The sequence below is a fragment of the Xenopus laevis genome, chromosome 2L (assembly GCF_017654675.1).
Source record: "Xenopus laevis strain J_2021 chromosome 2L, Xenopus_laevis_v10.1, whole genome shotgun sequence".
In the NCBI taxonomy this organism is placed as follows: domain Eukaryota; kingdom Metazoa; phylum Chordata; class Amphibia; order Anura; family Pipidae; genus Xenopus; species Xenopus laevis.
Window position 1 is genome coordinate 59987001 of NC_054373.1, and position 18199 is coordinate 60005199.

The 18199-nt window shown below is 37.6% G+C and overlaps 6 protein-coding genes and 1 pseudogene across 7 annotated transcripts in view; 1 reads left to right on the forward strand and 6 right to left on the reverse strand.

Moving 5' to 3' along the window:
* Window positions 1-18199, forward strand: part of scmh1.L (Scm polycomb group protein homolog 1 L homeolog) — a 147568-nt gene that overhangs the window by 97784 nt on the left and 31585 nt on the right. The window lies entirely within an intron of this gene.
* LOC121399923 (palmitoyltransferase ZDHHC20-like) lies at window positions 294-1759 on the reverse strand. The gene has a single exon (XM_041581921.1). It carries the CDS (start codon window positions 1404-1406, stop codon window positions 489-491), a length of 918 nt encoding a protein of 305 aa, XP_041437855.1. The 5' UTR covers window positions 1407-1759; the 3' UTR covers window positions 294-488.
* On the reverse strand, window positions 2800-4264 carry LOC121399925 (palmitoyltransferase ZDHHC20-like). Its single transcript, XM_041581923.1, has one exon. The coding sequence runs from the start codon at window positions 3909-3911 to the stop codon at window positions 2994-2996; it is 918 nt and encodes a 305-aa protein (XP_041437857.1). The 5' UTR covers window positions 3912-4264; the 3' UTR covers window positions 2800-2993.
* On the reverse strand, window positions 5426-6810 carry LOC121399931 (palmitoyltransferase ZDHHC20-like). The gene has a single exon (XM_041581930.1). The coding sequence runs from the start codon at window positions 6535-6537 to the stop codon at window positions 5620-5622; it is 918 nt and encodes a 305-aa protein (XP_041437864.1). The 5' UTR covers window positions 6538-6810; the 3' UTR covers window positions 5426-5619.
* LOC121399937 lies at window positions 11099-12397 on the reverse strand (annotated as a pseudogene).
* On the reverse strand, window positions 13666-15091 carry LOC121399928 (palmitoyltransferase ZDHHC20-like). Its single transcript, XM_041581927.1, has one exon. The coding sequence runs from the start codon at window positions 14736-14738 to the stop codon at window positions 13821-13823; it is 918 nt and encodes a 305-aa protein (XP_041437861.1). The 5' UTR covers window positions 14739-15091; the 3' UTR covers window positions 13666-13820.
* LOC121399715 (palmitoyltransferase ZDHHC20-like) lies at window positions 16504-17769 on the reverse strand. The gene has a single exon (XM_041581259.1). The coding sequence runs from the start codon at window positions 17431-17433 to the stop codon at window positions 16504-16506; it is 930 nt and encodes a 309-aa protein (XP_041437193.1). The 5' UTR covers window positions 17434-17769.

The window sequence follows — 18199 nt, forward strand, 5'->3', positions numbered from 1 at the left end:
ACCTATCTTTATGGTCAAGGTGGGGGGGGGGCACAGTCCAATCACTATTCTTCTCCATTGAAGAAATTGCAAAAATATTTGTGAATTCCATGGAATCTGTATTTAATATTGCTAACTGCATTAACCTACCTCTGCCAGAAAGCACTTTGGCCTTCTGGCATCAATAACTTAAATTAAATCAAACTCAACCCTTGTCTTGAGGATTGGCAGAAACCAACTTGAAAGGTTCAATATGCCCTTCCCACCTCTTCCTTTAATATTATGTAGAATAAAAAGCACCAAGACTAAAACAATGAAAGAAATAAATGTGTTTTATTTAGAAATATTTTTTGAATGTTGATAGATATTCCATATATGGACAGATTTGTATGAGAAGTGCTATTGTCTTGGTTTCTCTCATCTAATCGATGCGTTGTTGCAGCAATGCACCGTGATAGTCCTCTGGTTTCAACCAATTTTTGAAGAAAAAATCCTGTTTTATAACCTATTTAAAAGTCAATGCCGTTTTGCTCTGGGTTCTCTCTCTCATAACCAGTTGGAAAAGAGCATCCGTCACCTTTCCTGGTATACACAGGGAGTAACCAATATTTCTTCTCTTCACCAAACACCTCTTTCAGATTCTTGCTCAAACCAAGAGAAAAGCCCATATTCGTTGGAATATTGCGGAAGAAAAGAGGCTTGCAGTTTTCTGCAGAGGTTCTGTTTTTTCCAACAAGCCAGCAATGATAGATAAAGATTGGCACTATGAAAAGAAGTAGAACTGCATTCACTCCAACCATGTAAAGGATTGGATATTTTGCATCGGTGTATGGCAGCTCCTGAGTCCAAAACTTCATTGCATACTGAAGTCCTGTAGTGCAGACGAATAGGCAGTGCAGCATAACGTAAAATAACAGCTGGAAGTAGTACTTGTAGTTTGAAAATCCTACACAGTTGTTGACCAAAAAGCAGTGAGAGTAATGCTTAAGCACGCACTTGTTGCAGGCTAAACAATGGTAGCATCTGTCTGGCATCATTAGGTTGCATATGCGGCAGTATCGGATGTTTCCATTCTTTGTCACTGTGTAAATAGGCAGCTCTTTAGCAATGCACTGGAGAATGTCCTGGTGAAAGTCTTGCTTCTCCTGCCTTACAAATTGGCCCTGCTCAATGTCCGATAAGTCAAACTCCTTAGATGGGGTAGCAGGACGATTAAGTATGGTCATTCCATATGACCATGCCAACATGATGAAAAAGATGTGATAAAACACCATGTAGATCACTTTCTCAGCAAGTGATGTCACTGTAAATATACAGAACTCCAGCACATAGGTATAATAAATGCCTACTAAAAGAGAGACAGCACTAAATACCGCGAACCAGCCCAGAATTATTGCACAGAAGTTCCAAAGGCGATGTAAATCCATGATCTCGCTTTTTCTAAAAATATTAATAGTCGTTCTTCTAAAAGAATTAATGATCTTTCTATGTTTTAGCAAAGCTTTTATCCGTATGATGTGATACAGATAAAAAGCAAACTCTGCTCTGACAGCTCTTTGTAGTAACTGACAAGTAGCAATTGTGCTCTTTATGACATCACAATGGTAACTTGGCAACAAATGTCATGTGATTAGAGAAGGCCTAGCACTGACAATTCAAATCATGAGCATGAGGTCATTTCCTGTGCTCTTTGTGACATACAGTATGTTTTCAAGTTAACATTGTGATGTCATGTGAGTAGAGGAGGCCTGACACTGACAGTTAAAACATAACCATAATTCAAACACCTCATAATTTTTCAAAATGTTTATCATTTTAAAGCTTTAATATCCTTTTTCTGTCTTCAGTATTTCATATATATATATATATATATATATATATAATATATATATTAGGGATGCACCGAATCCACTTTTTTTGATTCGGCCGAACCCCCGAATCCTTTGCAAAAGATTCGGCCGAATACCGAACCGAATCCGAACCCTAATTTGCATATGCAAATTAGCGATGTGAAGGGGAAAACATTTTTACTTCCTTGTTTTGTGACAAAAAGTCACGTGATTTCCCTCCCCGCCCCTAATTTACATATGCAAATTAGGATTCGGTTCGGCCAGGCAGAAGGATTCGGCCGAATCTGAATCCTGCTGAAAAAGGCCGAATCCTGGCTGAATCCCGAACCGAATCCTGGATTCGGTGCATCCCTACTATATATATATATATAGATATATATATATATATAAATACCTTGTTTTGCACTGATTTTTTCCTGCTATCAATTGGTTGCATTATAACCAAATACTATTTTGTGAACTGCACATCTGTAGCTAACTGTTGTCACTGGAAGGGTTTTAGCTTTATTATTAAGGGTTTTTGTAATACAATACATTGAAATAAATGGTTTCAGGTATTTTGGAGTTTAAAGGAGAAAACACACCCTCAGCCCAGTTTTTAAACACCCCCACTGCCACACACACATATGGTCCACTCCTAACTATAGATAATGGTTCACCATGGGTTGCCTCCTTGCCCGTACCTATCTTTATGGTCAAGGTGGGGGGGGGCACAGTCCAATCACTATTCTTCTCCATTGAAGAAATTGCAAAAATATTTGTGAATTCCATGGAATCTGTATTTAATATTGCTAACTGCATTAACCTACCTCTGCCAGAAAGCACTTTGGCCTTCTGGCATCAATAACTTAAATTAAATCAAACTCAACCCTTGTCTTGAGGATTGGCAGAAACCAACTTGAAAGGTTCAATATGCCCTTCCCACCTCTTCCTTTAATATTATGTAGAATAAAAAGCACCAAGACTAAAACAATGAAAGAAATGTGTTTTATTTAGAAATATTTTTTGAATGTTGATAGATATTCCATATATGGACAGATTTGTATGAGAAGTGCTATTGTCTTGGTTTCTCTCATCTAATCGATGCGTTGTTGCAGCAATGCACCGTGATAGTCCTCTGGTTTCAACCAATTTTTGAAGAAAAAATCCTGTTTTATAACCTATTTAAAAGTCAATGCCGTTTTGCTCTGGGTTCTCTCTCTCATAACCAGTTGGAAAAGAGCATCCGTCACCTTTCCTGGTATACACAGGGAGTAACCAATATTTCTTCTCTTCACCAAACACCTCTTTCAGATTCTTGCTCAAACCAAGAGAAAAGCCCATATTCGTTGGAATATTGCGGAAGAAAAGAGGCTTGCAGTTTTCTGCAGAGGTTCTGTTTTTTCCAACAAGCCAGCAATGATAGATAAAGATTGGCACTATGAAAAGAAGTAGAACTGCATTCACTCCAACCATGTAAAGGATTGGATATTTTGCATCGGTGTATGGCAGCTCCTGAGTCCAAAACTTCATTGCATACTGAAGTCCTGTAGTGCAGACGAATAGGCAGTGCAGCATAACGTAAAATAACAGCTGGAAGTAGTACTTGTAGTTTGAAAATCCTACACAGTTGTTGACCAAAAAGCAGTGAGAGTAATGCTTAAGCACGCACTTGTTGCAGGCTAAACAATGGTAGCATCTGTCTGGCATCATTAGGTTGCATATGCGGCAGTATCGGATGTTTCCATTCTTTGTCACTGTGTAAATAGGCAGCTCTTTAGCAATGCACTGGAGAATGTCCTGGTGAAAGTCTTGCTTCTCCTGCCTTACAAATTGGCCCTGCTCAATGTCCGATAAGTCAAACTCCTTAGATGGGGTAGCAGGACGATTAAGTATGGTCATTCCATATGACCATGCCAACATGATGAAAAAGATGTGATAAAACACCATGTAGATCACTTTCTCAGCAAGTGATGTCACTGTAAATATACAGAACTCCAGCACATAGGTATAATAAATGCCTACTAAAAGAGAGACAGCACTAAATACCGCGAACCAGCCCAGAATTATTGCACAGAAGTTCCAAAGGCGATGTAAATCCATGATCTCGCTTTTTCTAAAAATATTAATAGTCGTTCTTCTAAAAGAATTAATGATCTTTCTATGTTTTAGCAAAGCTTTTATCCGTATGATGTGATACAGATAAAAAGCAAACTCTGCTCTGACAGCTCTTTGTAGTAACTGACAAGTAGCAATTGTGCTCTTTATGACATCACAATGGTAACTTGGCAACAAATGTCATGTGATTAGAGAAGGCCTAGCACTGACAATTCAAATCATGAGCATGAGGTCATTTCCTGTGCTCTTTGTGACATACAGTATGTTTTCAAGTTAACATTGTGATGTCATGTGAGTAGAGGAGGCCTGACACTGACAGTTAAAACATAACCATAATTCAAACACCTCATAATTTTTCAAAATGTTTATCATTTTAAAGCTTTAATATCCTTTTTCTGTCTTCAGTATTTCATATTTATATATATATATATATATATATATATATATATATATATATATATATATATATATATATATATATATATATATATATATTAGGGATGCACCGAATCCACTTTTTTTGATTCGGCCGAATCCTTTGCAAAAGATTCGGCCGAATACCGAACCGAATCCGAACCCTAATTTGCATATGCAAATTAGCGATGGGAAGGGGAAAACATTTTTTACTTCCTTGTTTTGTGACAAAAAGTCACGTGATTTCCCTCCCCGCCCCTAATTTACATATGCAAATTAGGATTCGGTTCGGCCAGGCAGAAGGATTCGGCCGAATCTGAATCCTGCTGAAAAAGGCCGAATCCTGGCTGAATCCCGAACCGAATCCTGGATTCGGTGCATCCCTACTATATATATATATATATATATATATATATATATATATATATATATAGATATATATATATATATATATATATATATATATATATAGTATATATATTATATATGTATATATATATATATAAATACCTTGTTTTGCACTGATTTTTTCCTGCTATCAATTGGTTGCATTATAACAAATACTATTTTGTGAACTGCACATCTGTAGCTAACTGTTGTCACTGGAAGTGTTTTAGCTTTATTATTAAGGGTTTTTGTAATACAATACATTGAAATAAATGGTTTCAGGTATTTTGGAGTTTAAAGGAGAAAAAACACCCTCAGCCCAGTTTTTTAAACACCCCCACTGCCACACACACATATGGTCCACTCCTAACTATAGATAATGGTTCACCATGGGTTGCCTCCTTGCCCGTACCTATCTTTATGGTCAAGGTGGGGGGGGGCACAGTCCAATCACTATTCTTCTCCATTGAAGAAATTGCAAAATATTTGTGAATTCCATGGAATCTGTATTTAATATTGCTAACTGCATTAACCTACCTCTGCCAGAAAGCACTTTGGCCTTCTGGCATCAATAACTTAAATTAAATCAAACTCAACCCTTGTCTTGAGGATTGGCAGAAACCAACTTGAAAGGTTCAATATGCCCTTCCCACCTCTTCCTTTAATATTATGTAGAATAAAAAGCACCAAGACTAAAACAATGAAAGAAATGTGTTTTATTTAGAAATATTTTTTGAATGTTGATAGATATTCCATATATGGACAGATTTGTATGAGAAGTGCTATTGTCTTGGTTTCTCTCATCTAATCGATGCGTTGTTGCAGCAATGCACCGTGATAGTCCTCTGGTTTCAACCAATTTTTGAAGAAAAAATCCTGTTTTATAACCTATTTAAAAGTCAATGCCGTTTTGCTCTGGGTTCTCTCTCTCATAACCAGTTGGAAAAGAGCATCCGTCACCTTTCCTGATATACACAGGGAGTAACCAATATTTCTTCTCTTCACCAAACACCTCTTTCAGATTCTTGCTCAAACCAAGAGAAAAGCCCATATTCGTTGGAATATTGCGGAAGAAAAGAGGCTTGCAGTTTTCTGCAGAGGTTCTGTTTTTTCCAACAAGCCAGCAATGATAGATAAAGATTGGCACTATGAAAAGAAGTAGAACTGCATTCACTCCAACCATGTAAAGGATTGGATATTTTGCATCGGTGTATGGCAGCTCCTGAGTCCAAAACTTCATTGCATACTGAAGTCCTGTAGTGCAGACGAATAGGCAGTGCAGCATAACGTAAAATAACAGCTGGAAGTAGTACTTGTAGTTTGAAAATCCTACACAGTTGTTGACCAAAAAGCAGTGAGAGTAATGCTTAAGCACGCACTTGTTGCAGGCTAAACAATGGTAGCATCTGTCTGGCATCATTAGGTTGCATATGCGGCAGTATCGGATGTTTCCATTCTTTGTCACTGTGTAAATAGGCAGCTCTTTAGCAATGCACTGGAGAATGTCCTGGTGAAAGTCTTGCTTCTCCTGCCTTACAAATTGGCCCTGCTCAATGTCCGATAAGTCAAACTCCTTAGATGGGGTAGCAGGACGATTAAGTATGGTCATTCCATATGACCATGCCAACATGATGAAAAAGATGTGATAAAACACCATGTAGATCACTTTCTCAGCAAGTGATGTCACTGTAAATATACAGAACTCCAGCACATAGGTATAATAAATGCCTACTAAAAGAGAGACAGCACTAAATACCGCGAACCAGCCCAGAATTATTGCACAGAAGTTCCAAAGGCGATGTAAATCCATGATCTCGCTTTTTCTAAAAATATTAATAGTCGTTCTTCTAAAAGAATTAATGATCTTTCTATGTTTTAGCAAAGCTTTTATCCGTATGATGTGATACAGATAAAAAGCAAACTCTGCTCTGACAGCTCTTTGTAGTAACTGACAAGTAGCAATTGTGCTCTTTATGACATCACAATGGTAACTTGGCAACAAATGTCATGTGATTAGAGAAGGCCTAGCACTGACAATTCAAATCATGAGCATGAGGTCATTTCCTGTGCTCTTTGTGACATACAGTATATTTTCAAGTTAACATTGTGATGTCATGTGAGTAGAGGAGGCCTGACACTGACAGTTAAAACATAACCATAATTCAAACACCTCATAATTTTCCAAAATGTTTATCATTTTAAAGCTTTAATATCCTTTTTCTGTCTTCAGTATTTCATATTTATATATATATATATATATATATATATATAGACAAATACAAGATTCCTCTGCACTCAACCCATTATCAATATATTTAAGACAGAGACATTTTGTGCATACTGCTACTGAAAAATACCTTACCCTTTAAACAAAACATGGATTGTTTGTCCATATATTGCAATATATTTAAGCTGGCCAACTACGTCAAAGTCATCCCATATCTGGCCAGTCCTATGCTCAATTTTCATCTGATTCATTAAGAATTCTATGGTTTAATTATACATTTTATAAAAGGGACGAATACGTTTTACCTGCAACTTACTAGCTGCTTTCAAAGTAAAACTCCCAAACTTGGCTGCCCTTTTATTAGACACCAGTGGGATCACCTGACTATAGTTGGAGAGGGTGGGAGCTACAACATGGAGCTGGTCACTGCTCTTGTAGAACTATAACAAACAAGGGAAAGTTGTGCTCACCACTAGTTTTTAAAATCATTAGGCGGGGGTGCAATGAGGGTGTGACCACAAAATACATATAGACAAATACAAGATTCCTCTGCACTCAACCCATTATCAATATATTTAAGACAGAGACATTTTGTGCATACTGCTACTGAAAAATGCCTTACCCTTTAAACAAAACAGGGATTGTTTGTCCATATATTGCAATATATTTAAGCTGGCCAACTACGTCAAAGTCATCCCATATCTGGCCAGTCCTATGCTCAATTTTCATCTGATTCATTAAGAATTCTATGGTTTAATTATACATTTTATAAAAGGGACGAATACGTTTTACCTGCAACTTACTAGCTGCTTTCAAAGTAAAACTCCCAAACTTGGCTGCCCTTTTATTAGACACCAGTGGGATCACCTGACTATAGTTGGAGAGGGTGGGAGCTACAACATGGAGCTGGTCACTGCTCTTGTAGAACTATAACAAACAAGGGAAAGTTGTGCTCACCACTAGTTTTTAAAATCATTAGGCGGGGGTGCAATGAGGGTGTGACCACAAAATACATATAGACAAATACAAGATTCCTCTGCACTCAACCCATTATCAATATATTTAAGACAGAGACATTTTGTGCATACTGCTACTGAAAAATGCCTTACCCTTTAAACAAAACAGGGATTGTTTGTCCATATATTGCAATATATTTAAGATGGCCAACTACGTCAAAGTCATCCCATATCTGGCCAGTCCTATGCTCAATTTTTCATCTGATTCATTAAGAATTCTATGGTTTAATTATACATTTTATAAAAGGGACGAATACGTTTTACCTGCAACTTACTAGCTGCTTTCAAAGTAAAACTCCCAAACTTGGCTGCCCTTTTATTAGACACCAGTGGGATCACCTGACTATAGTTGGAGAGGGTGGGAGCTACAACATGGAGCTGGTCACTGCTCTTGTAGAACTATAACAAACAAGGGAAAGTTGTGCTCACCACTAGTTTTTAAAATCATTAGGCGGGGGTGCAATGAGGGTGTGACCACAAAATACATATAGACAAATACAAGATTCCTCTGCACTCAACCCGTTATCAATATATATATATATATATATATATATATATATATATATATATATATATATATATATATATATATATATATATATATATATATGGGATGCACCGAATCCACTTTTTTTGATTCGGCCGAACCCCCGAATCCTTTGCAAAAGATTCGGCCGAATACCAAACCGAATCCGAACCCTAATTTGCATATGCAAATTAGCGATAGGAAGGGGAAAACATTTTTTACTTCCTTGTTTTGTGACAAAAAGTCACATGATTTCCCTCCCCGCCCCTAATTTACATATGCAAATTAGGATTCGGTTCGGCCGGGCAGAAGGATTCGGCCGAATCCGAATCCTGCTGAAAAAGGCCCGAATCCTGGCTGAATCCCGAACCGAATCCTGGATTCGGTGCATCCCTACTATATATATATATATATATATATATATATATATATATATATATATATATATATATATATATATATATATATATATATATATATATATAAATACCTTGTTTTGCACTGATTTTTTCCTGCTATCAATTGGTTGCATTATAACAAATACTATTTTGTGAACTGCACATCTGTAGCTAACTGTTGTCACTGGAAGGGTTTTAGCTTTATTATTAAGGGTTTTTGTAATACAATACATTGAAATAAATGGTTTCAGGTATTTTGGAGTTTAAAGGACCAGTAACACTAAATTTTTTTTCCCCAAAATTCGTTAGTATAGAACGAAAAATAAACACCAAGGCAAATAAAACTTTTAAATTGCAAAGCCTTTATTAAGAGATAACTTACCAAAACTCCACTTCCTGTCCTCTTCTAAAACGGCAAAACGGCGACCATCCATGCAGCGGCGTTCAACTTCTCCTCCCTGGCTATTCTAGTGACAGTATGTGAAGAGGAGGCAGTGGTCCGCTCTGCAGCGCTTCCCCTATTCCCAGCAATCGGACTTTGACTCCAGCCTTTCCTCCTCCGACGAGGAAGAAGAAGAGGAGGAGGGCAGCCTCTGCCTCTCCAGCGGCAAATGCTGTCTGCAGAATGGTAGTAATAGTAGGCGGCAGGCGCACCGATCTGCTGAAGAATGTCCCCAGGACTACAGTGCACAAGCGCATGGACGAACCACTTGTTCCCCGTCAATGTGCCCATCTGAGTGTGCCTGGGGCTGGCAGTCCCAGCTGCTGCAGAAGAAGCCGGCGATTTTAGACTCCGGTTGCTGCAGAATCCATGGATGAGGTGGGAGCGCTGAACCATTGATGCGCTACGATTGCGGGTAGGACTACAGTGCACAAGCGAAGTGAAGACGAACCAGTGCTACGTGGAGGAGCTGCGCACACTCAAGGCTTTCGATGCGGCTAAGTGCACTCTCCAAGTGCACAGTTCCTGCAAACCTTGGCTTTCCGTTCCGCACCGCCTTTGAGCCGGGAGTGCTACCGGCTCGTTTTTATTTTTACTAAATACACTGGCCACTGCTACCCGCAATCGTAGCGCATCGACGGGTAGCAAGTGGTTCAGCGCTCCCACATCATCCATGGATTCTGCAGCAACCGGAGTCTAAAATCGCCGGCTTCTTCTGCAGCAGCTGGGACTGCCAGCCCCAGGCACACTCAGATGGGCACATTGACGGGGAACAAGTGGTTCGTCCATGCGCTTGTGCACTGTAGTCCTGGGGATATTCTTCAGCAGATCGGTGCGCCTGCCGCCTACTATTACTACCATTATGCAGACAGCACTTGCCGCTGGAGAGGCAGAGGCTGCCCTCCTCCTCTTCTTCTTCCTCGTCGGAGGAGGAAAGGCTGGAGTCAAAGTCCGACTGCTGGGAATAGGGGAAGCGCTGCAGAGCGGACCACTGCCTCCTCTTCACATACTGTCACTAGAATAGCCAGGGAGGAGAAGTTGAACGCCGCTGCATGGATGGTCGCCCTTTCGCCGTTTTAGAAGAGGACAGGAAGTGGAGTTTTGGTAAGTTATCTCTTAATAAAGGCTTTGCAATTTAAAAGTTTTATTTGCCTTGGTGTTTATTTTTCGTTCTATACTAACGAATTTTGGGGAAAATTTTTTTAGTGTTACTGGTCCTTTAAAGGAGAAAAAACACCCTCAGCCCAGTTTTTTAAACACCCCCACTGCCACACACACATATGGTCCACTCCTAACTATAGATAATGGTTCACCATGGGTTGCCTCCTTGCCCGTACCTATCTTTATGGTCAAGGTGGGGGGGGCACAGTCCAATCACTATTCTTCTCCATTGAAGAAATTGCAAAAATATTTGTGAATTCCATGGAATCTGTATTTAATATTGCTAACTGCATTAACCTACCTCTGCCAGAAAGCACTTTGGCCTTCTGGCATCAATAACTTAAATTAAATCAAACTCAACCCTTGTCTTGAGGATTGGCAGAAACCAACTTGAAAGGTTCAATATGCCCTTCCCACCTCTTCCTTTAATATTATGTAGAATAAAAAGCACCAAGACTAAAACAATGAAAGAAATGTGTTTTATTTAGAAATATTTTTTGAATGTTGATAGATATTCCATATATGGACAGATTTGTATGAGAAGTACTATTGTCTTGGTTTCTCTCATCTAATCGATGCGTTGTTGCAGCAATGCATCGTGATAGTCCTCTTTTTGAAGAAAAAATCCTGTTTTATAACCTATTTAAAAGTCAATGCCGTTTTGCTCTGGGTTCTCTCTCTCATAACCAGTTGGAAAAGAGCATCCGTCACCTTTCCTGGTATACACAGGGAGTAACCAATATTTCTTCTCTTCACCAAACACCTCTTTCAGATTCTTGCTCAAACCAAGAGAAAAAGCCCATATTCGGTTGGAATATTGCGGAAGAAAAGAGGCTTGCAGTTTTCTGCAGAGGTTCTGTTTTTTCCAACAAGCCAGCAATGATAGATAAAGATTGGCACTATGAAAAGAAGTAGAACTGCATTCACTCCAACCATGTAAAGGATTGGATATTTTGCATCGGTGTATGGCAGCTCCTGAGTCCAAAACTTCATTGCATACTGAAGTCCTGTAGTGCAGACGAATAGGCAGTGCAGCATAACGTAAAATAACAGCTGGAAGTAGTACTTGTAGTTTGAAAATCCTACACAGTTGTTGACCAAAAAGCAGTGAGAGTAATGCTTAAGCACGCACTTGTTGCAGGCTAAACAATGGTAGCATCTGTCTGGCATCATTAGGTTGCATATGCGGCAGTATCGGATGTTTCCATTCTTTGTCACTGTGTAAATAGGCAGCTCTTTAGCAATGCACTGGGAGAATGTCCTGGTGAAAGTCTTGCTTCTCCTGCCTTACAAATTGGCCCTGCTCAATGTCCGATAAGTCAAACTCCTTAGATGGGGTAGCAGGACGATTAAGTATGGTCATTCCATATGACCATGCCAACATGATGAAAAAGATGTGATAAAACACCATGTAGATCACTTTCTCAGCAAAGTGATGTCACTGTAAATATACAGAACTCCAGCACATAGGTATAATAAATGCCTACTAAAAGAGAGACAGCACTAAATACCGCGAACCAGCCCAGAATTATTGCACAGAAGTTCCAAAGGCGATGTAAATCCATGATCTCGCTTTTTCTAAAAATATTAATAGTCGTTCTTCTAAAAGAATTAATGATCTTTCTATGTTTTAGCAAAGCTTTTATCCGTATGATGTGATACAGATAAAAAGCAAACTCTGCTCTGACAGCTCTTTGTAGTAACTGACAAGTAGCAATTGTGCTCTTTATGACATCACAATGGTAACTTGGCAACAAATGTCATGTGATTAGAGAAGGCCTAGCACTGACAATTCAAATCATGAGCATGAGGTCATTTCCTGTGCTCTTTGTGACATACAGTATGTTTTCAAGTTAACATTGTGATGTCATGTGAGTAGAGGAGGCCTGACACTGACAGTTAAAACATAACCATAATTCAAAACACCTCATAATTTTTCAAAATGTTTATCATTTTAAAGCTTTAATATCCTTTTTCTGTCTTCAGTATTTCATATTTATATATATATATATATATATATATATATATATATATATATATATATATATATAAATATATATATATATATATAAATATATATATATATATATAAATATATATATATATAAATATATATATATATATATATATATATATATATATATATTAGGGATGCACCGAATCCACTTTTTTTGATTCGGCCGAACCCCCGAATCCTTTGCAAAAGATTCGGCCGAATCCGAACCCTAATTTGCATATGCAAATTAGCGATGGGAAGGGGAAAACATTTTTTACTTCCTTGTTTTGTGACAAAAAGTCACGTGATTTCCCTCCCCGCCCCTAATTTACATATGCAAATTAGGATTCGGTTCGGCCGGGCAGAAGGATTCGGCCGAATCCGAATCCTGCTGAAAAAGGCCGAATCCTGGCTGAATCCCGAACCGAATCCTGGATTCGGTGCATCCCTACTATATATATATATAATAATATATATATATATATATATATATAATATATATATATATATATAATATATATATATATATATATATATATATATATATATATATACCTTGTTTTGCACTGATTTTTTCCTGCTATCAATTGGTTGCATTATAACAAATACTATTTTGTGAACTGCACAATCTGTAGCTAACTGTTGTCACTGGAAGGTTTTAGCTTTATTATTAAGGGTTTTTGTAATACAATACATTGAAATAAATGGTTTCATGTATTTTGGAGTTTAAAGGAGAAAAAACACCCTCAGCCCAGTTTTTTAAACACCCCCACTGCCACACACACATATGGTCCACTCCTAACTATAGATAATGGTTAACCATGGGTTGCCTCCTTGCCCGTACCTATCTTTATGGTCAAGGTGGGGGGGTGGCACAGTCCAATCACTATTCTTCTCCATTGAAGAAATTGCAAAAATATTTGTGAATTCCATTTAATCTGTATTTAATATTGCTAACTGCATTAACCTACCTCTGCCAGAAAGCACTTTGGCCTTCTGGCATCAATAACTTAAATTAAATCAAACTCAACCCTTGTCTTGAGGATTGGCAGAAACCAATTAGAAAGGTTCAATATGCCCTTCCCACCTCTTCCTTTAATATTATGTAGAATAAAAAGCACCAAGACTAAAACAATGAAAGAAATGTGTTTTATTTAGAAATATTTTTTTGAATGTTGATAGATATTCCATATATGGACAGATTTGTATGAGAAGTGCTATTGTCTTGGTTTCTCTCATCTAATCGATGCGTTGTTGCAGCAATGCACCGTGATAGTCCTCTGGTTTCAACCAATTTTTGAAGAAAAAATCCTGTTTTATAACCTATTTAAAAGTCAATGCCGTTTTGCTCTGGGTTCTCTCTCTCATAACCAGTTGGAAAAGAGCATCCGTCACCTTTCCTGGTATACACAGGGAGTAACCAATATTTCTTCTCTTCACCAAACACCTCTTTCAGATTCTTGCTCAAACCAAGAGAAAAGCCCATATTCGTTGGAATATTGCGGAAGAAAAGAGGCTTGCAGTTTTCTGCAGAGGTTCTGTTTTTTCCAACAAGCCAGCAATGATAGATAAAGATTGGCACTATGAAAAGAAGTAGAACTGCATTCACTCCAACCATGTAAAGGATTGGATATTTTGCATCGGTGTATGGCAGCTCCTGAGTCCAAAACTTCATTGCATACTGAAGTCCTGTAGTGCAGACGAATAGGCAGTGCAGCATAACGTAAAATAACAGCTGGAAGTAGTACTTGTAGTTTGAAAATCCTACACAGTTGTTGACCAAAAAGCAGTGAGAGTAATGCTTAAGCACGCACTTGTTGCAGGCTAAACAATGGTAGCATCTGTCTGGCATCATTAGGTTGCATATGCGGCAGTATCGGATGTTTCCATTCTTTGTCACTGTGTAAATAGGCAGCTCTTTAGCAATGCACTGGAGAATGTCCTGGTGAAAGTCTTGCTTCTCCTGCCTTACAAATTGGCCCTGCTCAATGTCCGATAAGTCAAACTCCTTAGATGGGGTAGCAGGACGATTAAGTATGGTCATTCCATATGACCATGCCAACATGATGAAAAAGATGTGATAAAACACCATGTAGATCACTTTCTCAGCAAGTGATGTCACTGTAAATATACAGAACTCCAGCACATAGGTATAATAAATGCCTACTAAAAGAGAGACAGCACTAAATACCGCGAACCAGCCCAGAATTATTGCACAGAAGTTCCAAAGGCGATGTAAATCCATGATCTCGCTTTTTCTAAAAATATTAATAGTCGTTCTTCTAAAAGAATTAATGATCTTTCTATGTTTTAGCAAAGCTTTTATCCGTATGATGTGATACAGATAAAAAGCAAACTCTGCTCTGACAGCTCTTTGTAGTAACTGACAAGTAGCAATTGTGCTCTTTATGACATCACAATGGTAACTTGGCAACAAATGTCATGTGATTAGAGAAGGCCTAGCACTGACAATTCAAATCATGAGCATGAGGTCATTTCCTGTGCTCTTTGTGACATACAGTATGTTTTCAAGTTAACATTGTGATGTCATGTGAGTAGAGGAGGCCTGACACTGACAGTTAAAACATAACCATAATTCAAACACCTCATAATTTTTCAAAATGTTTATCATTTTAAAGCTTTAATATCCTTTTTCTGTCTTCAGTATTTCATATTTATATATATATATATATATAATATATATATATATATATATATATATATATATATATATATATATATATATATAAATATATATATATATATATATATAAATATATATATAATATATATATAAATATATATATATATATATATATATATATATATATATATATATATATATATATATATATATATTAGGGATGCACCGAATCCACTTTTTTTGATTCGGCCGAACCCCCGAATCCTTTGCAAAAGATTCGGCCGAATCCGAACCCTAATTTGAATATGCAAATGAGCGATGGGAAGGGGAAAACATTTTTTACTTCCTTGTTTTGTGACAAAAAGTCACGTGATTTCCCTCCCCGCCCCTAATTTACATATGCAAATTAGGATTCGGTTCGGCCGGGCAGAAGGATTCGGCCGAATCCGAATCCTGCTGAAAAAGGCCGAATCCTGGCTGAATCCCGAACCGAATCCTGGATTCGGTGCATCCCCTACTATATATATATATATATATTATATAATATATATATATATATATATATATATATATATATATATATATATATATATATATATATATAAATACCTTGTTTTGCACTGATTTTTCCTGCTATCAATTGGTTGCATTATAACAAATACTATTTTGGGAACTGCACATCTGTAGCTAACTGTTGTCACTGGAAGGGTTTTAGCTTTATTATTAAGGGTTTTTGTAATACAATACATTGAAATAAATGGTTTCAGGTATTTTGGAGTTTAAAGGAGAAAAAACACCCTCAGCCCAGTTTTTTAAACACCCCCACTGCCACACACACATATGGTCCACTCCTAACTATAGATAATGGTTAACCATGGGTTGCCTCCTTGCCCGTACCTATCTTTATGGTCAAGGTGGGGGGGGCACAGTCCAATCACTATTCTTCTCCATTGAAGAAATTGCAAAAATATTTGTGAATTCCATGGAATCTGTATTTAATATTGCTAACTGCATTAACCTACCTCTGCCAGAAAGCACTTTGGCCTTCTGGCATCAATAACTTAAATTAAATCAAACTCAACCCTTGTCTTGAGGATTGGCAGAAACCAACTTGAAAGGTTCAATATGCCCTTCCCACCTCTTCCTTTAATATTATGTAGAATAAAAAGCACCAAGACTAAAACAATGAAAGAAATGTGTTTTATTTAGAAATATTTTTTGAATGTTGATAGATATTCCATATATGGACAGATTTGTATGAGAAGTGCTATTGTCTTGGTTTCTCTCATCTAATCGATGCGTTGTTGCAGCAATGCACCGTGATAGTCCTCTGGTTTCAACCAATTTTTGAAGAAAAAATCCTGTTTTATAACCTATTTAAAAGTCCAATGCCGTTTTGCTCTGGGTTCTCTCTCTCATAACCAGTTGGAAAAGAGCATCCGTCACCTTTCCTGGTATACACAGGGAGTAACCAATATTTCTTCTCTTCACCAAACACCTCTTTCAGATTCTTGCTCAAACCAAGAGAAAAGCCAATATTCGTTGGAATATTGCGGAAGAAAAGAGGCTTGCAGTTTTCTGCAGAGGTTCTGTTTTTTCCAACAAGCCAGCAATGATAGATAAAGATTGGCACTATGAAAAGAAGTAGAACTGCATTCACTCCAACCATGTAAAGGATTGGATATTTTGCATCGGTGTATGGCAGCTCCTGAGTCCAAAACTTCATTGCATACTGAAGTCCTGTAGTGCAGACGAATAGGCAGTGCAGCATAACGTAAAATAACAGCTGGAAGTAGTACTTGTAGTTTGAAAATCCTACACAGTTGTTGACCAAAAAGCAGTGAGAGTAATGCTTAAGCACGCACTTGTTGCAGGCTAAACAATGGTAGCATCTGTCTGGCATCATTAGGTTGCATATGCGGCAGTATCGGATGTTTCCATTCTTTGTCACTGTGTAAATAGGCAGCTCTTTAGCAATGCACTGGAGAATGTCCTGGTGAAAGTCTTGCTTCTCCTGCCTTACAAATTGGCCCTGCTCAATGTCCGATAAGTCAAACTCCTTAGATGGGGTAGCAGGACGATTAAGTATGGTCATTCCATATGACCATGCCAACATGATGAAAAAGATGTGATAAAACACCATGTAGATCACTTTCTCAGCAAGTGATGTCACTGTAAATATACAGAACTCCAGCACATAGGTATAATAAATGCCTACTAAAAGAGAGACAGCACTAAATACCGCGAACCAGCCCAGAATTATTGCACAGAAGTTCCAAAGGCGATGTAAATCCATGATCTCGCTTTTTCTAAAAATATTAATAGTCGTTCTTCTAAAAGAATTAATGATCTTTCTATGTTTTAGCAAAGCTTTTATCCGTATGATGTGATACAGATAAAAAGCAAACTCTGCTCTGACAGCTCTTTGTAGTAACTGACAAGTAGCAATTGTGCTCTTTATGACATCACAATGGTAACTTGGCAACAAATGTCATGTGATTAGAGAAGGCCTAGCACTGACAATTCAAATCATGAGCATGAGGTCATTTCCTGTGCTCTTTGTGACATACAGTATGTTTTCAAGTTAACATTGTGATGTCATGTGAGTAGAGGAGGCCTGACACTGACAGTTAAAACATAACCATAATTCAAACACCTCATAATTTTTCAAAATGTTTATCATTTTAAGACAGTTGTTTGGCAGCATAAAGCAAGCCAGAGAGTGCAGCGTATCAATATCAATAAGTTAAATTAATATGTTATACAATGGCTAATTCTAAGTAACTTTTCAATTGGCCTTCATTTTTTTCTCTTTTATAGTTTTTGAATTATTTGCCTTCTTATGAATTTTCCAGCTTTCAAATAGGGGTCACTGACCCCATCTAAAAAACAAATGCTATGTGAGGCTACAAATGTATTGTTATTGCTACTTTTTATTACTTATCTTTCTATTCATTCCCTCTCCTATACATATTCCACTCTCTTGTTCAAATCAATGCATGGTTGCTAGGGTAATTTGGACAATAGCACCAAGATTGCTGAATTTGCAAACTGGAGAGCTG